The following is a 24467-nucleotide window of genomic DNA, read 5'->3' on the forward strand; positions in this document are numbered from 1 at the left end:
TTCGAAACATGACCTGTTTATCCTCATCGTCCTTGACAGGAGCAGAAACGAACTTAATACATGATTCATTTGTGGAGAAAGGTTTGATGATCTGAAGTCATGGTCAGATTATCATGTTGACTTCAAATTTCCTGTCTCCTTTCCTCCCCTCTGATCTTCTAAAACCTACTACCTGTGGTAGGGGTAATATTCTGTTTCTTCTTTTATTTAGTCTCTTATAAATTGAAAGACTCTTTTCCTTTTCAGTATGTTCACACTCTTTGATTCCTTTCGATACTATACCTCTCCGTTTATCTCCTATCATACAGATTGAAGTACTCCATTCCTCTCCTTAAACCATGGAGAATATTAAATTTGGTTAAAATCATCACTTCCAAATCAATCTTAAAATACACGTGCAAGTATTATGAAGAATGAACTTGCCGTATCGATGTATCAGCAAATGAAACTTTTAGTTCCCGCTCAACTGTTGATAAAAAGCTAGGATGGACCTAGGAGGTATTAATGCTTAGTATTAAGCATAATAAAAAGTACTTACATTTAAAGAGAAGCTAGGATAGCAACATTACTATGCGATGCGAAGGATATAAATAGACTAGTAGTGTCACAGTAAGCGCTGTTCCACAGCTCATGCGATACCGAGCTTAGAAAGCGCGGAGGGACATCCCAGCCGGATTGACAGAATTGACAGGCGAGTTCATGATCAACTACCATAGGTTGACGAATCAATGAACTAGGGGGTTTCCCTGTCTTTTACGCTTTGAGGCCGTTTCGAAACGGTTCCCCAACTCCCCTGAAACTGTCAACTAGTTTTTCGCGTGCATGGTCCTCGTGATATTTCTTGGCGACAGCCAATTGTTAATGGCCTCGACCATACAGTTGGTACAGTGCGACGTTCTTCGTCGTACGGATATTAGTTCTGAAGATCCATCGATCAGTAATGAACTTGGCATCTGTTTTGGCGTCATGTTGCACAATTCCAAGACTTTTATTTCAGAATGGGACTAGACGCATGCAGAAAGACCAATATGATTTATGAAAGTAATACCCACCATGCTTTGGCCACGATTTTGATTCTACATTCTCTGGAAGAAGGCCCCTTTTCCTATCTCTCCTATTTCTCAATTAATAATTCTAATCGGTTTGCTCAGCCTGGTTGCTGCGGGCGTGTATACTACTTCACATGAAATACACTTAATAAATTTATCTCTTCATCACTTCCTGGCCTATCATCTTCCAAGATGCAGCCACTTACTCTCTTAGTCTTGCTTTTTGCTAGCACATCTTTCGCAGCAACCACCACCACCACTTCAGCAGCAAAGGCCGCTTCGCAAGCAGCAGCTGTCAAAATTGCTACACCCAAAGTCCTCAAACCTGCAACTCCACCTACCGCAAATGATGTAAAAAACTCACTTGACAACTGGGCAACATCTGTCAATACTGTCAATGAATATCGTAGGTCTCCCCTTCTCACTCTAGAAACCTAGTCACCCAATCTAACCACACGCACAGTCGACGATCCCAACAACTCCACGAAACTCAAGACCGCCATCGCTTTCGCCAAAGATGAGCCCGTCCAACTCGCCACCCTGATGAAAACTCCCAACCTCTCTCCAGACGGTATCAAATCCGCCAAAGTTCTCATGGCCAATTTTCCCTCCATCGTCTCCAATCTGCAAAACGTGTATACAGGAGTCATGACCACACAAGATGCGACCATGGCTGTAAATTTCAATCGATGCTGCACCGTACTCCCAAACATCGGGAGTCTCTGGGCCGCAGCCACAAATGCGAGCAAGGTGCAAGAGAGCCCGCCTCCAAATCTGGAAGCGCAATGTGGAATGATGAATTGTAATGTGGGAGTTAGTGGAGCGCAGACTCAGGCGATATCAAATGTGACGGGGTCGGCGATGGCGTCGGGTCTTGCTCGGGTGAGATGAATCACGAGATATGAGAGGTGGGGAGGGTTTGGCGTGGTTTGAATTGGCTGGTAAAGATGTCCTTCTGGTGGCGTGACTTGCGCGCATTTTGATTTTATATACTGTATACTACTGGAGGATTTGGAAAAAAGAATAAAAATATCAAAATAAATATACCTACTCGTTATTGTTTGTTGTCGCACTGCTGTTACGCTGTAGCTAGCTATGGTTTAACGAATGCGACAAACATATATTCTCCGTACCTGCGCCATTGCTCATTATATACAAACTTTTCCAGAATCCAAGCTGTTGAATTTGTGAAGGAGACAATAAATGGAGTCGCATTCATATGTAAATTGAAGTTTTTTTCTTATTTGTTATGGTTGGTGGCTATTGAACAATTCCTATGAGAGACCCACAAAAAATAAATTCACATATCAGCTCGAATCTGGAAGGGCAAAAAAGGGCAAAAAATTCTGTTCTCAGTAATCAGCAGTCAAGGACTGAGATACCGCCATGATAGCGGGTAGAAGTCAAATCTACAATATAGAATATTTAAAGAAGCCAGCAATAGTCCCCACATATAACGAATTATCCCGAAGGACTTTCAAGAACCTGAACTGCGAATCGAGCCGCGCCAAGTTTCCGTCAAGGAGACGGCGCTTTATCCACTGCGCCATCAAAGTGCACAAACATGTTGGCATGCTTGGTTGAGAAAAAGTGACATGGAAACAGATCATATACATCCTCTTCGCGTGAAATGGTGAATTGAACGGGGTATGTAGAGACCGACCAGCATTGACCCGCCATACTGTTTGCTTACACCCGGCATGTTATGTACCGCTTGCACTCTTCCTTCTTCAAAACAAACAAATATTGAGACCTAGGTAGCTAGGTATCTCAAATGTATCGTCGACATTACTTAACAGTTACTACTCGCAACCACGTGGCGCAAGTAGATCGGGGTACGAAGATTTCTCTCCTGTTTTTTTTTTCCCTTTCAGTTGACAAGAAAATGACTATCGCGCATCAGATAATAAAAAAAGACTAGTTCGTGTCGCACAGTGCTATAGTATCACGCTTCCTAGATTGAAGATTAAAAGACCCGTCATTCTAACAGACTGGAAGTTGAGCCACCTGGTCATCGGACGACGATTTGGTGATCTATTATTAGATTTTGCCAAAAAAAAAAATCGGTATACAGAGCTGCTGCCTCTTAGGAAAAGAATAGAATACAATTGATACTGTAGGCCAGCTGATGGCTACACCATTTTCGTCCATAATTAACGATCTCATTAGGTTGATATATTGCAGTTCAATTGAAACACTACAAGCTTTTGAGCGTCGAAAAGGAGCAGAAATTAGCCAGCATAGAACAAGACTCAAATATTGGGTTCCACATCGTCCCAAGAGGAAAAGGGTCGTATATGAATATCGACGTGAGCTGCAACACTGGGGTAGTATGGTCCTCGCTAGAGGGCAAATAACCGACAGTCCTGGAGATGCAGATGGGATATTACTTTAAGGCTTCCTTGGCCAATCTACAAATACCGATAATCTTGATAAATAATCTCTAAAATGCTAGAGACATTCCAGGACGACTATCTTCTCCATGAAACAACGAGGCACCGGCGCTTGCTCGGATTTAGACTTTCAAAAAACTGAAGACTTATTTAGTGAACCTAAGGACACAAACTTCGATACGAGTCCCCAATGTACTTAGAGCTATAAATTGACGAGATTCTCTTGTGAAAAGAGGTGCACCTATATTTGATCCAATTAAAGAAATGAGTTGAAGTAAGTCATTTGACGGGTTTCGAGAAAACGCTCAATCTATCAATAGTTCATCAATATTACCGTACCTAATGGTATGAGTTCGGCTTCGCTGGAAAAGATGAAGAACCTTGCCTCCCGGAACAAGGTGCTATATTGGTCCTTGTTTTCCATTTCCCAGCAAGCTCCACCGAGACACTTGTCACTGCTTGGAATGAGACGTAATGTCAACAGGTCAAGATATGATTTACCAATTTGCATAACGTATTGAAGAAGTTTATCTTTTTGACTACAGCTTCAGTATTCTTTTTGCGTGTTTCGGCCGTATGCATGTGATACGTCTGTTCGATGAGAGCTGCGATCAACTACGAAGTAACAGTCAAGAGAAGAGCATCATCCATCTCGCATCACCTAGCGTTGAGTCATTCATTGATGGAGCTTCTACTCGAAGATCAGTCTCGCCCCAGATCCATGGATGTACAGATGTCCAGATGTGAGGTAAGGTTTGGATTAGCGAAGAAGCCATCTACTCGTATATCTGAAGGGAACTGGTCGAATACTTTACATCTTCCAATTGTACCATTTACTAACATTCTCTGCCACCGAAGCTAAGAAAATTCCCCATCAATATAATCGCTCTAAATCTCGAGGGTTATTTGAAGTGAAGGGTGCCAGAGCCTAAGAGAACCGAAGCAGAATTTCTTGTCGAGGCAAGTGAGGTTCGATGTGCTGATATCACGTGCAAGTATGGGGCCGGTATTTAGCCGTGCTCCGACAGCTTGGTATAAAGCCTGAAACGAGATGAGATAGCAATAATATCTGAACGTGAGAAAGCATACTACACACTCTCCTTCCCCCCCCCCCCCCCGGGCCTTCGCAAATACATATATCTCGATTTTTTGGCCAGAAATCTAGCCAATCAAAATTGTTCCAATTGCTATTTGTTAGAGTGCTTAAGTTTGAGAGTTATGTCACATGATTTTGGGATTTAGCTAGATTGAAAATCGAATTGTTGTGGACCGTGCCCCAAAACCCCTTCACGTCTACTTGCAGTACTTCGTACCAAAGGGAGACCCTTCCTTTCTCTCGGAAAATGTTTCTGAAATACATATAATCATATGATACTGGTGAGATGTTGTCTCCTGATTTTAACTCATGCATGTTATCCAGAGGTACGTAGATTCAAGCTTTCAATTCAATCATATCGAGGAGTTTCTTGGCCATATTTTGACATCTACGTTGCTTGAGATCTTTTTTATTTCAAGATATTCATCTGAACAATAAGTGACGGGCTCTTTAACATCAAGGTTCCCACAAAATTCTACTATACAGTTGTCACAATACCACCACGTAAAGGGCGGGAAAATGGTAAACGGTCATGTGATGGATGGCCTACTGCATGTGAAGGTTCACAACTAGTTGATTGTGTTAGATCATATCTTTTCCTATCTTATTTGAACTACGTAGCTATAATGTTTTCTATTCTGTGCTTCTCTGATGAGTAGAGCAATATCGAGCTGGCTTACTATCCACAATAACAATCGAGAGGGAGGGTACTGATTGATGTTATGCTCGAATATACCTTTTTTGAAGCGGATTCACTTCGTCACACGCAACACTGTCGAGGGCGCTCGGTATGCTAAATGTTACAGGAAGATTATGTGAGTTAGTTAGAATCGAAAGATTATCTCTCTCAGAAAGGGTTAGTGATGAAAGAGGCTTTGAAGTAGGGAAGTGTCACATCTTAGCAGCGAGCAAGAAACGAACGCGCCCAATACCTTAAGTAATCCATCTCTTCTTCCATTGCTAGATGATAGGAGATAGGTTGTCCACGATTGATATCCCACAAATTGGACAGAATAGCAAACAACCGGTGAATAGTTTGGTAGCACTTTGCCGTTGTACAGCTCACGAAACAAACTTCCCAGTCAACCTTTGTTTGTGGAAACTGGAAACTGCAATGTGCCTAAGGATGTTTCAAATCCCAGGAATATATGCTTCCATTCCCTTCTGAGTCTTTGCTTTTCTTGAACGAATATAGTTTACGATTCAAAACGTTGCAGCAAGTACACATTTGGCAATTTAGCCAAAAGCAACATAGAATCTGGCTGTGTCACTGGCAACTCCAGCTAAAACCTCATTATGTCGAACAGCCTGATTCTCTCCATCTCAGTGCCCCTCCTCACACCTTTCGTCTTCTGGGCTTGCGGCTATTCTTACATCCAATTCAACTGTCTTCCCGCCAACTCACCCACAAATTTCTTCCGAACCATACAACCTTTGATTCCATGGGTCTGGGTCTTTTTTGTGATTGGATTTCTGGGATGGATGGAATATCTGTGTATTCTGGTACTTTGGTTTGCTTTGATAGCATTTTGGAGTTGCGTTTTTGTACAGACGATAATAAATGCTTGGAAACGACAGAAGAGAGATAATGAGGAAGGTGATAGTGGATTGTTTGAGGTGGGAGTAGAAAAAAAACATCAAGGTTGATGGAGCGGAGAAGAAGGCGGAGAGGATTGTCAAGGAGAGGATTTGAAGTGCGGCTGGATACTAATATGGACATGGGAGAATGTCGTCCAAAGAAATGAGAATCAAGCCGGGAGAATGAAACGGGGGAGTGAAGATACTGAATGAGACGAGGGGGCCGATATTCTTGGTGTCTTCTAAGCCAAGTTGGATCAAAGGACTTCAAATCCCCATACATCGTTCAAGCATTCAAGTATTGGTGATTGTGATGATCTGGTAAATGCCCGTTGCATTCCGCTAATGAAAGGATTAATATACAATATATGCATGTTATCCAACTCTGAATTGCCGATATAACGATGGAATTTCAATGTCTTCTTTGAGAGATGCAAAATGTCGATACTATACGCGACGAGTACTCATTTTCTATCATGCCCGTTGGCAAATTGGTCTTCATTCTAAATCCATGCCAAGGACGATGATCAAATGCTATTTTCATTTTCAGATGTCTCACTGACCCCCACACTTTTGTGCATTCGCGAGAAGCTTGTTTTCAATTTTGTGTAGCATAAAGATGTAAGCCGTCAGCACAGCATAATAAGCGCCAACAACGTCGTAATATATGCACATTATCAATCTCAATGATACTAAAGGCGTCACGACGACACCATCTTTTTTCTCAAAGCTCGGTCTTGTCCGTACAGTTGCAGCAAGGTGTATCGTTTGGTACGTATCCGTCGTTCTCGCAGATTATCATTCACTCAGCGATCAAAGTTATGGATGGAAGCCGTTTCTACCATCAAAAGGTAGAGTGCAGATTAATTTAAAGAAGCAGCATATCGGAGTACTAGAAGACCAATTGCTAAAGCACATGGTGAAAGAATTCTATGTCTACCCAAATCCGCTACTCGCGCACCTCACGTGCATCAGAGGACCTCTCATACCCTGCTAAATCCACACCACAAAGGTTTAAGCACACTTCTTATCCTTAGATTGCAAGAGGCACGAGATAACAGCAGGAAGTTTGTTTGGGCAAGCTTCTGGGTGCCATGTCCTGAATCGCCATGCTCATAGCTGTCAGCCGCGCAACAGCACAGGACCGCTAGATATTTTGCAAACGATACATGTCTTGCATATCCCGTGGAGGTGATCATATCAACAAATCAACATGAAAGCCAAATGAAGGAACGTCATTTCTAGGAGCGATGTCTCAAAATAGAGAACAATGAGCCAGGAGTTAAAATAAATTCCAATTCTTGATCTTAAGATGGGATCAGCAGCACGACAACGAATTGATACGAATTGATGCGAACTTTTGGCTTTATGGAGGAAGAAGAAACAAGCATTTGGAAAAAGACATTGAAACAGACGAATGAATGGTATGACGGATCAAGGATAATTCTATGGTGGGGGATTCCCGATACCCACCACCAAGAGTGGTGCCAAGTGGATTCAAGCTTTTGGTTTGGCTTCTCCTGATAAGGAAGCTCGAAAGGTCATGAAGCTTTATCCCATGTGCAACTCCACTAAATTCGCACGATAGATAGGCTTCGCCATGTCCGTATCTCGAATTCATGCGAACAACCTATCGATTTTATACTGTCGGTTTTATGATGGGAAATGCTACCTTGGTCAGCTTACTTGGTATTGGTGTGCTGTGTGTTATTTCCTGTGTCCTGTATGTTGTGTGTCCAAGTTCTATCGGCGCAATCACCACATCGTGGATTGAATGTTTCCCAATGTGTGATATCTCGTTGGTATTTCAGGTGCGACGCAGCTTATTTACAGTAGTTGGTAATCAATCAACGCTACTTCATGAAGCACTATAGCCAGCTATTATTGGTGTCAATGACGTCAAATATCTTCCTTACTTCTTTGGTTGATACCCTTGAAGAAACTGTCAACGCAAATCAATAAATTTTCAGCTTGATACTGTCCGTTTTAATGTTCCAGATGATGTTGTCGTGAGCCAATGTTTGGATAGCATGAGCTTGACAACGACGAACGGCACTACACAGCGGCACGGGTGGTTCCTACTCCATCTAATTCGACCTAGTGGGTGCTTATTTCTTGTTTTTTGTGGAGTGGTTAGCTTACGCGTAGTATCTCATGTTTATTGGCACAGCCTCTCTTTCTCTCAATTGTTACTTCTTCAGATCATGTACGACGAGGGGTTGTTGTCTCGAGTCGATCCACTTTGAAGGAAGTACCGAAAGATAAACCTTGTGTATCCTGGATAACATCATTCTCACTGCCCCCTCTCGCAGTGTGTCACTATCTTGACTGAGGGGCGAATTCGGTGTTTAGGGGATTTCGTCTCAACTCGTTCACGAGATACAGTATGTTGAAGATTCGGCCGAACTTAGACCTTCAATCATGTTCAAGTGTACATGCATAGCATCGAGGGAAAAAAAATTGACTTTTTGATTCTCAAATCATATGATCTTGGCAATTCCCAACAGCTGCGTGCTTGAAGGGGTATGCCTCACCAAATGATTCCTTATCAATACCCACTATGCGCCTTCCCCGGTCGTGCATAGCATGGAAGTTGCCCTGAAACTACGGAACTTAAATTTATGACGCCTTGGCTAGATCATCTGAAAGCTAGGTATCTTAGCGGGGGAAGGGAACTCTACAGGTGAGAAAGTTACGATGCTTAACAGCATTTAAAGGCAGCTTTTCCCTTCATCAACTTACTCTCTCCTCATACCATTCATCTTTAAATCACATCTACCTACTACAGAATTATTATTAACTAAACCCTCTATCCACCTTGATCAAATACTCAACATGGCTACTCTCCAAGGCTTGTCAAAGATTAGACTGGTTCCTAACAAGAACTACAAAAGATCCGGTACCAAATCCTATGTCTCTCTACTCAATAAATGGGGCTTTGAGCCCACAAAGCCTGGTCCATACTTTCAGATGAACAAGGCCACCGCAACTTCAGCTAGCTTCCATAAGTTTGGCCATAAAGCACAAACTCAACGTGTGTTGGCAAAGAAGACACCTACCGGAGAGAACGGCGAAGTCCCAGCCGAAGACCAACAAAATGATTCTGAGTATCTCTGCCCTGTACAGATTGGTACACCAGCACAAACTCTAATGCTCGACTTTGATACTGGATCGTCTGATTTATGGGTAAGTACACGAAAGTTTGATTCTCGTAGCAAAAGCTGACATGGCGGAATAGGTCTGGTCCACAGAACTTCCCAAAGCTACAACTTCCAAGGCAACCGGACACACAATCTTCGACCCAACAAAGTCTTCCACCTTCAAAGCTGCCAAGAGTTCCAAGTGGCAAATCTCATATGGTGATTCCTCTTCTGCTTCAGGTACCGTTGGAACAGATACTGTTTCTCTTGGCGGTCTGGCCATCAAAAACCAGGCAGTTGAGCTTGCAACCAAATTGTCTGCTCAGTTTGAACAGGGTGCCGGCGATGGATTGCTTGGTCTCGCATGGGGTAGCATCAACACCGTCACACCCAGACCAGTTGCTACACCCGTTGATAACATGATCAGCCAAGAAGATATCCCATCAGACGCTGAACTTTTCACTGTGAATCTCGGTAGCTGGCGCGATGCCGACGAAGCCGACAAAGGTGCCAGTTTCTACACATTTGGCTACATCGACCAAGATGTCGTTGGAAGCAAAGAAATCTACTATACCCCCGTGGACAACTCTCAAGGATTCTGGATGTTTGACTCCACATCTGCTACTGTCAACGGTAAGACTGTCGCGCAGACTGGTAACCAAGCTATTGCTGATACCGGAACTACTCTTGCATTGGTCTCTGATGAGACTTGCCAAGCCATCTACGATGCAATCCCAGGATCTACTTATGATTCGGAACAGCAAGGATACACATTCCCAAGCAACACCAGCGCTGATGATCTCCCCGTCGTTACTTTTGCAGTTGGCGGCAAGCAATTCGCAGTTCAAAAGGAAGATTTGGGATTTGCGGATGCGGGTAATGGTATGGTTTATGGTGGAATCCAATCCAGAGGTTCCATGACGTTTGACATTCTTGGCGATACTTTCCTCAAGGGAATCTATGCTGTAAGCTCCATCCCCCGCTCACTTCTGATTGTACCAAGCACTGACATTTTCTTTAGATCTTTGACCAAGGTAACACCCGATTTGGAGCCGTTCAAAGAACCGAAGCTACACAGAACACCAGCGCTCCACCAGCTTAAGTAATCTTTCAGGCATGGAGTATGGTTTTGGAACTTTTGCTTATTGGGAGGAATTGTCGGGCTATGGTTTGGTTGGGAATGCTTGGATCATAGGCGGCAGGGGCACATCTTGTCGTTGGATATATTGTTTCTTTGGGCTTTACTATAACTTCTGGTCAGAATTCATTATTCTTACCTCTTAATTTGTTCATGCAATATGCATTATGAACGTGATTTGGTGAATTCAATACGTCATGATATCGAATCCTCTGAGTTTCGGCAAGGTGTCACAAGTACGTTACCTCGAGTGGGATTGCTAGATCGAATTAGATGTAAAATCTGCCTCCTGGTTTGAATGGATACCTGAGCAACTGAGCAAATAAATGATTGAACAACAGAAGCAAACATCTGGAGAATAATTGAAGAGAGCATTTTAACTCATGAAGAGTACTTCATTCTGCCATCTACTTCGCCTTGCTTGCAGCATCCTCATCAGCAAGCAATCCTAGGATTTCCTGCTCGGAAAACCATGCTTTGACGCTATCAATAACCTTCTCAAGTTCATCACCACCCTCCATAACATCATCTAAGTTATGCACACTCAACCCACTCCTGTGATCCGTAACCCTCTGCTGTCCCCAATTATACGTCCTAATTTTATCGCCTCTTCCCATCTTCGCAACCCCAATCACACTTCTCCTCAGACTCATCAATTGTTCTTCTCTGGCTTCTCTTTTTGCGGCCGCTAATCTGGACCGTAGTACTTGCCATGCTTTCTGTCGATTTTGCAGCTGACTCCGTCCTTCTTGCATACTGACCACTGTATTAGTCGGTACATGCGTCAACCGCACAGCCGAATCAGTTGTGTTGACATGTTGACCGCCCGCTCCTCTCGCTCTCATAACATCTGTCCGTACATCCGCTGGATTGACATAATAATCACTATTCGGATCATTCAGATCTGCTTCCCAATATTCCTGTCCTTCCTGTCCCGTCGTGGGAAAACTAGGCAACACCATCACGCTCACTGCACTAGTATGTGTTCTACCCTGTTTTTCCGTTGCAGGAACTCGCTGAACTCGATGAACGCCCGCTTCGCCGCGCAAGGAATCGTACGATCCGGACGTTTCAATCTCGAGCACAACTTCGGAGATGGGCGCATCGGACCCAGCGCCTTCGCCGTCAGTGGTCTCGTATTTGATGATTGTAGAGCGGAATCGTTTGCGCGCGCAATATGCCCGGTACATGCGTAAGAGATCCGCAGCGAAGATCGCGGCTTCACCTCCTCCGGCTCCAGGTCTAATTTCAAGGAGACATGGTAGTTCGGCGAAAGGATGTTTGGGAGTCAGACTGGTTGTGAGATTGCGAGATAATTCTTCGAGATGGGCAGTCGTCGTAGTAATGTCTTCCGCCGCCAGTTCTCTCAATTCTTCATCGGTAGACGAATCTTTCAGTAGATCATTTAGCTCTGATAGCGATTCTTTCGTTTCTTCCCATTTTCTCAGCGCTATCGCTACATTTTGTAGTTCTCCAATTCGTTTCGCAATTTTCGCATCGAAGGTCTCGGAAGTTTCGTTACTCAATCGATCATGTTCCGCAGCCAAATTACGAGCTCGTGCAAGTAATGCCGGGGAAAAGGTATCGCCATTGTTTGCTGTTCTTCGTGTAAGAGGATGTGAATGGAAGGGTAGATTTGAAGACTAACGGACGGTGCTTGAGAATCGTGTGAATGGCAAAGATCGCCTTTTACCAGGCTTCAATGATAAATCTATACATCGTCGACATATCCAAGGAGCTCTAAACATTCTCGTTGGAATGGGTTTCTTGATAATTTATTAATTTCGATTTCATGTAACTTATTAATCTCATCCATCAACATTTTTGGAGCACGGACTATACTCGGGAAAACTAGCTTCAAGCGGCCGCTTCCATAGTGACGTGAGCGAGCAACTTCCCCGCTATCTGGATCTCGACTTTATCCATTGATATGAATTCCAGATCAACTATCGTACAGATGATACTATGAATTTGAAATATACAAAACAGAAATTCTGCTTCCATTCACTTCAAATAAATAAATAGCAACGTAGGTCTCATATAGAACTGGGACGGGAAAGAAAATTGGACTATAAAAACTATCTGAAAGTGCCTCGTACTCATATCCGGATATCTATCTCGCCTACATACCCAGGAGCCTAGGTAGTAGGTAGACTCCGCTGGTTCCTTTGACCCCACGTTCACATTTTATACCGTAATTGAATTGCCGAAAGCGGGACTAATCTTTCTCTTTCGCCATTCAGATCCTGGATAAGTGAAGTGTGAATGAAATCTTTTGGGAGATTGTTTCTATAACTTTTCTCTTCTGTACATCTGTCTAATATATAAGACTTTCGCGGTGGTAGTGATACTTACTTGAACATACATTTCCTTATCAACAGTAGTAGCCGAGGATTTAGAAAGCATCTTCTTCAGCTGCCCACTCTAGAGATCTGTCTCGAAAATGCCTGTCAATCTAAACTCAGTCTTTCCGGCCTCCGACCCGGAGTTTGTTACATTTCCTAGCAGAAGAAGTGTTGTTCATAGCACTGATGGTTTGATCGCTTGTACCCAGCCTTTAGCTGCTAGATGTGGTCTCCGGGTTTTAGAGGCAGGTGGAAATGCAGCTGTAAGTTGTCCTTTTTCTAACAATATGCAAGCTAACTCGTCTTAGGATGCAGCGGTTGCAGTTGGTATGTTAAACCGCTTCAATATAGTATCATCTAATCTAACAAAACTCCAGCTGCCGGTCTCAACCTGACAGAGCCAACCTCCACCGGTATCGGTGGTGATATGTTCTGTCTTTTTTATGATGCCAAGACAAAGGAGGTTAGTTCTTTAAATGGCTCAGGTCGTGCAGGCAACAAATGCTCTCTTGAAAAAATCCGACAGGATCTCGGGTTAAAGGATGATGACCCTGCAAGAATTCCACTCAAAAGTCCACATGCTGTTACTGTATCAGGTGCAGCTGCAGGTTGGGTTGATACCGTGGAGAGATTTGGTAGTGGAAATCTTACTTTGGAGCAAATCTTGGCTCCGGCTATTGAGATGGGTGAAAAGGGGTTCCCCGTCTCCGAATTAGCTTCAACTATGGTATTGCGCCCTAAATCTCCCCAATATTGCCAAGTCTAATGCAATCAATAGTGGAGAAATAGTGAAGGTCTACTTCAAAGGGCATCCCCTAACTTTTCCGAAATGCTAAAAGAGGACTCAAGTGCTCCAAATGGTTGGCGGGCACCAAGACCAGGAGAGATATTCAAAAACCCAAATCTTGCTAAGACTTTCAGAGCACTCGCAACTGAAGGCAAGAAAGGCTTTTATACCGGAAGGATTGCCGAAGAAATCATCAGAGTCACTCGGAATTTAGGGGGGTTCCTTGAACTAGACGATTTGAAAAATCATATGGACATTGGTAGTGAGAAATCCACACCCATCTCCAAAGTTTTCAAAGGGCAAGGATACGACAAAACCCATCATTACGTCGACGGAATATCCGGCCAAGGCATCAACGAGGACAATCACGGCGTCAAAATCTGGGAACACCCACCCAACGGCCAAGGACTCGTAGCACTCATGACCCTTGGTATCCTCGAAGAACTCGAAAACACGGGCAAAATCCCGCATTTCCAGGAGAAAGATCATAATTCTGCCGAATACCTTCATGCTGTTATTGAATCTTTGCGTATCGCTTTCGCAGATGCCAGTTGGTTTATCGCCGACCCAGCTTTCACCAAAGTCCCTGTAGAAGAACTGATCTCACAACCTTATCTCGCCGAACGCGCTAAACTATTTGATCCTCAGCGTTCCAATCCCGAGATATATGATCATGGTTCACCAGCTCATAATCATAGTGACACTGTATACTTCGCCGTAACCGACAAATGGGGCAATGGAATTTCTTTCATAAACTCTAACTTCGAGGGTTTCGGCAGCGGTATCATTCCCAAAGGCTGTGGGTTTGTTCTTCAAAACAGAGGTGGCAATTTCTCACTTGTGAAGGGCCATGCCAATGCCATTGCGCCTGGAAAGAGACCTTATCATACCATCATTCCAGCTATGGTCACCAATGTCCACGATGATTCGCTACATAGTGTGTACGGCGTCATGGGTGGTTTTATGCAACCACAAGGACATGTTCAAGTACTACTTAATATGTTAGCGTTCAAACTAAATCCTCAAGCAGCACTTGATGCGCCGAGGTTTTGCATCAGTGCAGATGGAGTTCCGGGAGAATCAAATAAAGAGAGAAGAGTGTTTTTGGAAGAAGGAATCAGCCAAGATGCATTTGAAAAATTGAAGGGCATGGGTCATCAGGTAAAAATGGTGGAAGGGTACCAAAGGGGTGTCTTTGGTAGAGGGCAGTTGATAAGGGTACATGGAGAGGAGGATGGAGTTTTGGTTTTCAGCGGAGGTAGTGATCCTAGGGGGGACGGGGCCGTTTATCCTGGGTAGAGAGATGATCAATAAAGAGGAATTATGTCCGATAGAAATTCATATAAGATAGGTAGGTAGGAATAACCCGTGTGTTATTCACTCAAGCGTCCCCTTTCTCTTTTAAAAGGGTTTAAATCCAAGGACTGGATGAGCAGATCCACTCTCTAAGATTCACTTCTTCAAAATTTGTCTGGTTTCTATAAAAAGCCTCCAACTTCCATCTTTCATGCCAAAATTTCTGATCCCAAATAATATCGACACCCGAAAAATCATAACACTGCTTATTATTCCAACAAATTTCCAAGTACACGTAAGTTAGGAGACAGCCTTCACATTACTCTCCTACATATAGCTGTGTTTTAATACTAATCTTTCTATCTAGGACAATGAGCGATTCCCCAGAACTCACGGAGGCTGATGATATCGACGATTCCTTGATCGAAGATTTAAATCCCGAATACCACTTCCCTATCCTTCGACACAATTTTCATTGGATTACCACGTTCTATAAATACCGTCAATTTGCCAGCGACACCTGTGCAAACAACCAAGCAAGGTTCATTGTAAAACGCGCTCCAGTCGAGAGGCGTTGGTTTTGGTTGGTGGAAGAAAGATTGAAGACATGAGATAAGGCGCCAGAATCATTAGATAAGAGGAAAGCGCTCTTGATGCTTGCGTTTGAACAAGTAACCAGCTCTGAGTATTCGTTCTTCTGCATATTGATTCTAACACTTTTAGTGCAAAAGTCGTCGTGCAGAAATCTTTTGCCGTGAACGGGCGAGAATTGCTGGCGATGATAGTGTCGCAGAAAGTGTAGGACATACCTATGTTCCCTTCTCATGAACTCGTAGCTAACGATAGGTTCTTCAGTGCATTGATGCCGATATGACTATTTCGAAATGTGTAGATGACTACGGCATTACTTAGGATGATTTTGTTACTGCAAATGGTTCGACTTTAGCTGTCGTCCCGAACCAGCCTGCCGCAGACCATATCTCTGCCGAGAGACAGGCTGCCAATGAGGCCGAGCAAGCTCGTTTGTTTGGCGAAAGCCGTGAGCGAACTGGTCTTGGTGGGATCAGCGGTGGTGTTAGCGCTGATGAATCTGGTGAAGATGTTGACGCGGATGGAGATGTTGCGATGGGATAGATTTTAGCGGACAGTGGTGAAAAGTCGCATATAATAGTATCAAACAGTGCTTTAGCACCACTCCAGTTAAACATAAATTCCTACTGCGTTGATGTTTCGATAATCAGTTCTATCGATACTTTGAATGGTTTGAAATGGTTTGAAATCTTTGAAATATTTAGAATCTTAATCTATAATGTTGAGATCAATCCTATTATAGAATCTAAACAATAAAAGAATAAAACAGATATGACTTTTAAGGAGTTATTAAAGAGTAATTTGCCGTATAATAAACTGTTGAACGTAATGACGTATTCTTCGATGAATGAATAGGGATATCATAAAATAATACTAATCGCACACAGATACCAGTGTATTCAGTCAGTATCGTACACTTCGGCTCCAACTTCTATTTCTTCAACAGTCGGTTAAATATCGAAATTCGACGATGGTTAGGCATAGAGCTTTGGTCATATGAAAGTACTGGATGGGGTGATAGTTATTAAATCTTGTATGAATAGTTCATGTGAAAGATATATAATGGGTTACGAATAGTTAGAAACAATTTGGTGGAGATACAAAATATGTTGGGATGATTTCAAGGAAACGCATTTTTGCAATGTAAAGACTAAGTCAAGTGTCATTGTCACACAGAGAGCACATCTTTGACACTATATATACTCGATTAGAGCACAAAAGGGGTAGTAGATTTTGATAGAGGAACAATGAAGTACTTGGTTCTGTATCATGCATCCATGTTTGCAATATTAAACTTCTCAATAATTTTTTGAGCTTTACTGGTCAATATCATGGTTGCGTAGCAACTCATAATCATGTTATAGGTACAAAGTAACACCCTATGCGTGGGTGGCACAAGGAGTTAAGCCTTTCTATATCTATCCTGATAACCTGTTTTCATGATTCACCTTCTTTCCTCTAATCTTCCCTCGCCCGTCCCTGTAATGCCATCCTCTTCAGTATCATCTGACTCTCCCACGACCTCGCCTCCGTCATTTTCCCACTCCCAATTTCTCCTACTCATAATCCATCCAGCACTCCAGACAGCCACCACTGCTAAACCACATATGAAACTCAGTCCAAAGAATGGTAGCCCCACCCAAATGCCTTTCAATCTCAATCCTTCAATGTAAAGTTGCGCAAAGCCCGGTCCCGCGATTAGTCTTCCAGTTGTCTCGACCACTGCCACTGCCGCATACAGCTGTCCCTTGTGTTGTCTATCAACTAGCGTCGTTATCAGAGAGCGCATCATGGAGATGAACCCTGCCCCCAAGGTAAAGACTGCCATCCCCAGGATAGCCAATGGAAGAGTTGGGGCTAGGGCAGTCAAGAGTGAACCAAGTGTGAGAATAAGAATGGAGGCGCGAGCTAGGTGAAGGTCTTTCTTTGAGGAGGGTATTTTGAAACAGGTGACCATGATTTTTGATAGAAAGGGGAGAATGAGGAGAAACAAGATGATTTGCACAGCAGCGCGGAGGGACCAGAGGAAGGAGCTTAAACGAAGGGGAAGGTGGAAGCGGTTGCTTATGTAGCGAAGCGATATATCTTCAGACTGACTGCTAAGAGGCTTAATGATGAAAGTGATAAGGAGAAGGACTAGAGGCGCAGAGTTGAGAATCGAGAGAGATGATCGGAATGTTCGGAGCGTATGTGAGAAATTGTACCCCACCGCGGCGAAGAGAGAGTTTTGTGATTTGCTATTATGAGGGAAGTCGTTGGTTGAGGTAGCAAGAGCCACATGCGATGTGTTAGTCCTCCGATCTTGCATGTGTAGAGTTTCCGGAATGAACAATATGAGAAGACTCCCGAGAGTTAAGAAAGATATCCCTAGTAAAATTGGGATCCATGGAGACTTAGCCATCAATACAGCAGCTAGAGACGGAGCAATCAATTGTGCGACAAGATCCGTAGCAGCCGCCAGGAAAAAGATATTAGTCCTTGATTTGTTAGTAGAAGCTAAGATAATTCTATTTGGGAGACGAATATAAAAATACCTTTTGGCTTCTGAAGTGATATCACTAACGATAGCAAAAAATGCCATACTTCCTACACTCGGTCCTCCCCCTATTACTGTGAAGATGGGACCAAGCCAAGTGAGGCGAAGGGGCAGTGCATGCCAGAACCACATTACCACGATGTTCCACAGATAGCTGAGAATAGTGCCTGTTATTGCTAAAATAAAGATTGGCTTCCTTCCGATTCTGTAGTCTGTCAGTATGGTATTTGTTTAGGAGAGATTGCCTCGAGTGATCATCCCGGGGATTCCTCATCTTTGGGCTTTTGCTGAGAAAGATAAAATTAATATATACCTATCCATAAGCATACCATACGGTATTGTTAGAAAAAGACCTATGTCGATCAGCTTCCTTTCAGTCATTATGTTTCTATATCGCTTGCTTACCTGGAACAGCCCCAAGAAAGTATGTTCCGGCGACTATTATACTCAACTCATTCTGAATATCGTCTTTCTTACACATGCTCTCATCGATATCCCCTCCCAGAATGATATGACCCTCTCCCTGTAAGCGATCATAGTAATGGTGACAAATTATATCTTCATAGACTCTCAACACGGGTACAGCCATCAAGTATCCCCCAAACTCAAACCATAATAAAGTCGCAAGTACGATCGCCGTTATTGAGGATGGTGATCGTGCCTGGGAGAAGATCGCTCGAAACAGTCTCGAAAACGAAGAGAAGACGGATCGCTGTGGCGGTGGGGACAGCAGAGGTGTCTCCTCACTGGGAAGTGAATCTTGAACTGACATCGTGAGTTCACTTGAGAGTGATGTAGTTTGCTGTTTCTCTTAACACTAGGTGAAGAATTCGAGGAGAAAGAAAGAATGAAAGAGAGCAGATGGAATTTTCAACCTCAAGCGTGGCCAACCAACTTTGACGACCACGGAATATTGCAACAATTTGATGCACAGGTATATCGGATTAAAAGAACGTGATGCCCCATAGCGTTTATTTGTTCATACGAATGGTTAGAGTGTTGTCGCGCTTATCGTTGATCAACCAGCTTTGATTGGTTTCTCGGGAACATTGATGAGGTTCTATTCCTTGTACCTATCAGTAAACTCCAGGTTTGGTCGCGCACCTACCTAATTCGGCTACTTGAAATTCGTCTCACCTGTCATCTTACGCGATCGTCCAATGACAACTCTAATCAGGGCAGAAATATTGGAGATGATGATAAGAGTCATATTCCGTATTCTGAAGAGGAATGGTTGAGCTCCGGATAAGAAGCCGAACTCCAAGATAGTACGGAGTACCTTCAATACTCCGTACTCGAGTAGAAATCTGACAACAAATCAATAGATCATCCATTGCTTCATTGATAATTCTTTAAATGATTATTTACAGTTCTCAATGCCATCATATGTTGTCATAATTTTTCTAGAAAAATAGATGTCCATCATTGAATTCTGCAAATATTTTATATAACCCCTTTTCATTTCTAGCAGACTTGGCATTGAGCCTGTCCTCAGTTGACAGGTTATCAATAGTCTTCGGCGTGATTAGAAGGAAAGATCATGAATCACTCAACTGTTTGTGATAATAGTTTCGGCCCAATTATCCATGGTTGCCGTTAAAACTTTGATTTTACCCTATTGCTTGAACAAAGTTGTTTCCTTTCCATACTGCCTTCTGTTCTCTTCATTTGAATATCGTCGCAGATATATTTCCTACGAACATAGCCAAGAAGATAGTAGATACAGTCACTCAAATCTATAAATTGACGAGAATAATTGTTCGCATTGCGAAAGGACACCGAAAGCTTACAACTTGTATTCTTGAGTTATTCTATGCATTATGTCCTCATATCATTTCATTGTTTTGACCTTGGGCAATCTCCCCATTTTTTTTAGAAATAGTATGCCCACTAGGCCATGGACATCCACAGTCATCTGGTATCATCTGAGCTGTCGACCATTGACCATGATACCTAGCAGCTTCCTTTTGATTCTTCGACGAATTCCCTCTCGCTTGGCGTAGCTGGTGGCCTAAAGCAAACACTAAAGACAGAGTGTATTCATCGGTGTACTGCGGCTACGTTTCTCACACAGCATGAACTGAATACCATGGCCAAGAAACCGGGTAAGAATCTACATCTCCGTTTTATTCGAACCTCATCGTACCATTTCCCTCTATAACTCACATAACGATGAATAGCGGTGAAAGCTCTCTACCCCTCACACTATTCTGCAAACTTGATCTATTCCGTGGCAGCAGCTCCGCCCACGACACCAATATTCCTCCCTTTACCCGCGAGACCCTACGCTCGTGTCTGAACGCCATCCCTCAAAATTTGTTTTTCCTACAAGGGAGATATGAATTTCGAGAGAACCTCGATCTGTACAAGATATCTAATGATACAGTTTTGATGCATGACTTAAGAATGGTATTTCTAGAATCCATCATGCCGACCCATGGAAGTCTTGATAGCAAAATAGACACCGACATATTGAAACACGAACGCCAACTTTTCTGCATTACGCGCGAGCGATTATAAGACTGACGAGAATCCTAATCATGGATGAGGCTACTAGCAAGTAAGTTCCAACTAATCCTTTTGTGTTTTTCTGTTATTGCAACGAACACACGGTGTGGAGTATGGATCAGTAAATTGATGCATTGATGCAACCCATCATTCGAAACGTATTTGAAGACTGCACAGTCATGGCCGCGGCACACCATGTGGCATTATCTAAGCAGATAGAATTGATGAAGTGTAATAGTCCAACAAATATAATTGGTCGACCTTCCTTATCAAAAGGATTATTAGAGGATCAGCAGCGACATTCTTGATCACCTTCGAAGGTCAGGTGAATCGGAAAGAAAGGATTTTGCTATCGTTTCACATTTTCAACGTATGTTTTCGCTGATGCAATTGTCGATGCAATAGGATTCCATTTCAACTACATGTGAAGTTAGGATTTCCTTGTCAACGCACCTTTTGTGTGTATGGGGCTAGGGAGACAGATACGCTGTACATATGAAATTGAGGAGGTCGCGCATATCTCACCGTATGAAACCTCCACTTCTTTCTTTCTTTTTGTCTCTCTGCCACTAAACAGGAAGGTGTAGTTTTTCAATCTGAAAAGAAGTGAAGGAAAGTATTCTTTGTACAAAATGAACGTCCAGAATGTAGATCATTCCGTCATCATCAAACGAGAGATCCCCGCGAAACGCTTGGCCTTTGGGAATAGAGAGGCATCCTCACATCCGATTACACACAAAAAGTGAATGTTTGAATCTAGTGATTCCTCAAAGCTTCCAAAGGAATTGAAGAAGAGGGATATACAAGCTTGATGATTTGGTCAAACAGGCGAAGTAATTAAATCAGTGTTATCATTCAATTTGCCGAGGGAGAAGGAAGAGGTTTCACAAAGATAATTTAAGGTAATATAGCTAGCTTATTTGAATTATAAAACGAGAGTTCTGCAAGCAAGAAAGTACTCTTGTGCTCTGTGGAGAAAAGAAGTGTATGTACATATTAATGCATGTCCTACCAAGGTATTGCATTTTGTGTGCCCTTCAGCTGTTAACCGTTTACCATTTCAAAAGCATATTCTATATATGCATTTGTTCTGTAAGGTTTGCCTTTATCCATCCGTCCATCCATCCAGCCATGCATCATTGAAAACCATAAAGAAAATGATATTCTTTTCTGAGGATTCGACCCATTACTCATCAGAATTATCACATACGTCATCATCGTCTGAAGGGTCGGTGGTATTGTCAGGGAGTCAACTGTAAAACCAGTATTGAGCGGCATACTGGACACTCTGCACACCTGCTGTTGTGCAAGGGTTGATGGAATTACCACCGGCAGTTTCGACGCGGTAGACTGTTGTGAGACCAATGGATACGTATGTGGATTTGGCAGTTAAGGATAACCAATCAACGGCGCCGGTATTGGCAGGTCCTGGGATGGAATTGATGGGAGGAGATATGTCACCAGTCTTGGCAGCGTACAAGATCTTGCTGACAGATGAGAGGTCAAATGTTGGAGTTCCACTAGCATCGAAGAAGTGCTTGCCCAGAGGCTTGAGACTCATGAAGCTAGCGCTACTAATAGCTGGAAGATTGGTATAGACAGCGATACCTGGGAGATTATTGAATGCGGTACTGGCACACTTGGCGTATTCGGTTGCATCGTAAAGGTTAGCGACTGCACCAAGAGCCACTGGAGTAGCACCAACGGCGGAGCAGGTATAATTTTGGATACCACGACCGAGAGCAACATAGGCGAGGGTGCCAGTTGGCAATGGGAGAGCAGATGCAGCTGCAAATGAAGATTGTTAGCTTGTATATTCTGAAATAGTGAACTTGAGAAAGTGGAAGCGCACCTCCAGTAGTAGGTAGTAATGGTGTTGCACAAGTATGTTTACTTGAAGTAAGGGCTTGAACAGTGCTGATTGGAACAGCTGCAACGGCCGAAGCCAAGAGGAGAACGAGACTGCTGATGGAGTGCATAATGTCGTTGGTGTGAAAGATTGTGTTATAGATTGAAGGTTGGATATTGATTCGATATTAAAGTAATGGTCGAAACCACTTTTGTTAAACTCGAGGTATAGATTGAGGTTATCGAGGGAGCTAATGGAGACGAAGTAGAGACCAAGTTGAAGGTGGGAAAGGTTCTATTTTATATGTGACCTCCAAATTTGAAGCTGTCGTAGATGTTTCGGAAGCACCAATTGAGTATTGTCAATTGGAATACGGGTATCAAGGTTGTATATAGGGGTATTAAGTGAATATCTTTGATATAGAGATCGAATGGAAGCTGTTGATCAATTGCCAAAGGTGAGGGAGAAAAAGATATCTTATAGAAATCGAGGTGAATTGACTCGATTGAGAATCAGATAAATCCGCATGGGAGCAATAAACAAGCCTTGGTGAATTAAGCTGGACCCTGAAGATACCATACTAGCTCAATGTGGAGGAGTAGCTAGTAGGTAGTACATGGTACCTAGTAACGTAGTTATCAAACAAGAGAAGAGAAAAACAATCATGAACCTTGTCGAGTGATACAATAGAAATAGATGTGGAGCTCTTTCATGCTGGCATCTGTGCATTTTTCCACTTTTTGGCTTGCAGACTTGCAGACAAGGGCTTTTCTCTGGCTTTCTTGGTATGTACGATACCTTGCATCTCTATCAGCCAAGACTCCAACCCTCGAGCCTCTATCTTACATCTTACTCCGTCCATAGTATGTCCTGCCTTCCACTCCCTTCCTGCACGCATACCCACGGGTGCAGAGAGCTTCAGACGATAGCTTGCAAGTGTATGGGCGTATGGGAATCGAGGTCGGTAGGTAGCAAATGACAAGGATTCTTTGTCGTTTGTGTTTGAAGTGAACGCACCTGGCATACTGGCAGACCGGTGTACTCGTATACTCGCTTCTCGGTACCGGCATGTCACTCAGTGAATGTTGAAGAAAAAGAAGAAGTCAAGAATAGAAATGGAATTGAAGCTAGCTGGGGACTGGAGAAGCTTGAATACAAAACTAATCCGAATCCGGTCTAGTGTTGCCGAATGGCGTACGTGCCCTCGAACCATCTCTTGCCTTGACCTTACCTCTCACGCCTCTCTCGCCTCCTACCAAGATGGATGCTGGTCACTTTCTTACAATCCTTGATGTCTTCATCTAAAACTTGTCATTTTAACCACACGATCTATTCTCCACCCTTCTACCTCAATATCTGAGTTGCACAAATTCGTTGTTCGTGCCGGGACCGTACCGTGTATCTTTTTTTAGTTGTCGATAGATGTCATTCTCCTCTTCTTCGTTGGTCTCGCCATCACGATAATATGCACGAGATGAGAAGTTCCATGTATCTCTTCACTTGTACCACGGTAAGATTGTACAAAAGGAAATAACCTCATTTATCGAATTGCTACACTGCGACACTGCGACACTGCTACGATGCCACACTACCCTACCTGACAAGGCAGGTATCATACGGCATCTAGGTACCTAGGATTCAAGAAACCTCTTCTTCTCGAAAACAATCTTCAATCCAACATCGGGATTCACAAATCTTGGCTATCGTCGTAAGCATGCATCTTCCATTTTCCCGCATCCTTATCAGACCTTATTTCACCGTTTCTTGGTGTAATCTTGTACCGCAATTGTTCATGAATAGAAATTCCCGAGCGGTTAATTCATTTAAACCTAAATGAGCTATTGTATTTCCTTCGATGCTTGAATTGTTGTACAGATACGGCACTCTTGGAGATAATCGCTAAGTTTGCTTGTTAGATGCTCACTGCTGACAATCTTGGTCGGGCTTGTAAAGTTGCAAGCATCTAGATTTTTTGCTGGGTAGCCCTGTGAACTTGAAAATTTTACCGGCATGGCATTGGTCAATACCGGGTTGACAAGAACCGTTTTCCCTGATGGCCTACATCTTCCTTGTGGCAGAACCTCTATGGATTAAGGATCTTCTGATTGATGCTCAGAAAGTGAGGGGAAACAGGGTCCAATAACTACGAATCAATCTATTT

General features: G+C 43.1%; 7 protein-coding genes across 7 annotated transcripts; 4 read left to right on the top strand and 3 right to left on the bottom strand.

The window, feature by feature from the left end:
* Positions 1-1241: 1241 nt before the first annotated feature.
* EAF02_002220 (uncharacterized protein) lies at positions 1242-1940 on the top strand (the record flags this gene model as incomplete). Its single annotated transcript, XM_038898268.1, has 2 exons — positions 1242-1455; positions 1513-1940. 2 exons carry the CDS (start codon positions 1242-1244, stop codon positions 1938-1940), a joined length of 642 nt encoding a protein of 213 aa, XP_038761960.1.
* Positions 1941-8951: 7011 nt separating this feature from the next.
* On the top strand, positions 8952-10358 carry EAF02_002221 (uncharacterized protein; the record flags this gene model as incomplete). The annotated part of the gene is made up of 3 exons (XM_038898269.1): positions 8952-9302; positions 9355-10221; positions 10278-10358. 3 exons carry the CDS (start codon positions 8952-8954, stop codon positions 10356-10358), a joined length of 1299 nt encoding a protein of 432 aa, XP_038761961.1.
* A 443-nt stretch (positions 10359-10801) lies between these two features.
* Positions 10802-12142, bottom strand: EAF02_002222 (uncharacterized protein; the record flags this gene model as incomplete). Its single annotated transcript, XM_038898270.1, has 2 exons — positions 10802-11991; positions 12043-12142. 2 exons carry the CDS (start codon positions 12140-12142, stop codon positions 10802-10804), a joined length of 1290 nt encoding a protein of 429 aa, XP_038761962.1.
* Positions 12143-12279: 137 nt separating this feature from the next.
* Positions 12280-14825, top strand: EAF02_002223 (uncharacterized protein; the record flags this gene model as incomplete). The annotated part of the gene is made up of 5 exons (XM_038898271.1): positions 12280-12539; positions 12638-13002; positions 13048-13066; positions 13117-13466; positions 13518-14825. Exons 2-5 carry the CDS (start codon positions 12838-12840, stop codon positions 14823-14825), a joined length of 1842 nt encoding a protein of 613 aa, XP_038761963.1. The 5' UTR covers positions 12280-12539; positions 12638-12837.
* Positions 14826-15193: 368 nt separating this feature from the next.
* On the top strand, positions 15194-15956 carry EAF02_002224 (uncharacterized protein; the record flags this gene model as incomplete). Its single annotated transcript, XM_038898272.1, has 5 exons — positions 15194-15395; positions 15456-15493; positions 15546-15620; positions 15678-15708; positions 15769-15956. The coding sequence occupies 5 exons, from the start codon at positions 15194-15196 to the stop codon at positions 15954-15956; spliced, it is 534 nt and encodes a 177-aa protein (XP_038761964.1).
* Positions 15957-16857: 901 nt separating this feature from the next.
* EAF02_002225 (uncharacterized protein) lies at positions 16858-18721 on the bottom strand (the record flags this gene model as incomplete). The annotated part of the gene is made up of 4 exons (XM_038898273.1): positions 16858-17890; positions 17948-18154; positions 18263-18302; positions 18355-18721. The coding sequence occupies 4 exons, from the start codon at positions 18719-18721 to the stop codon at positions 16858-16860; spliced, it is 1647 nt and encodes a 548-aa protein (XP_038761965.1).
* Positions 18722-21340: 2619 nt separating this feature from the next.
* EAF02_002226 (uncharacterized protein) lies at positions 21341-23365 on the bottom strand. Its single transcript, XM_038898274.1, has 2 exons — positions 22310-23365; positions 21341-22245 (listed from the first exon to the last, which is right to left on the bottom strand). The coding sequence occupies exons 1-2, from the start codon at positions 22434-22436 to the stop codon at positions 21707-21709; spliced, it is 666 nt and encodes a 221-aa protein (XP_038761966.1). The 5' UTR covers positions 22437-23365; the 3' UTR covers positions 21341-21706.
* Positions 23366-24467: the final 1102 nt, after the last annotated feature.

This window comes from Botrytis sinoallii (assembly GCF_014898435.1).
Source record: "Botrytis sinoallii strain Bc 23 chromosome Unknown BSIN_003, whole genome shotgun sequence".
Taxonomy (NCBI): Eukaryota; Fungi; Ascomycota; class Leotiomycetes; order Helotiales; family Sclerotiniaceae; genus Botrytis; species Botrytis sinoallii.

Bases quoted from the DNA above. Each gene is read 5' to 3' on its own strand.
- EAF02_002226 (XM_038898274.1), bottom strand. From the start codon at position 22,436: ATGCACTCCATCAGCAGTCTCGTTCTCCTCTTGGCTTCGGCCGTTGCA. The intron at 22,246-22,309 runs GTGCGCTTCCAC...CTTCATTTGCAG, and splicing joins ATTACTACCTACTACTGGAG to CTGCATCTGCTCTCCCATTG.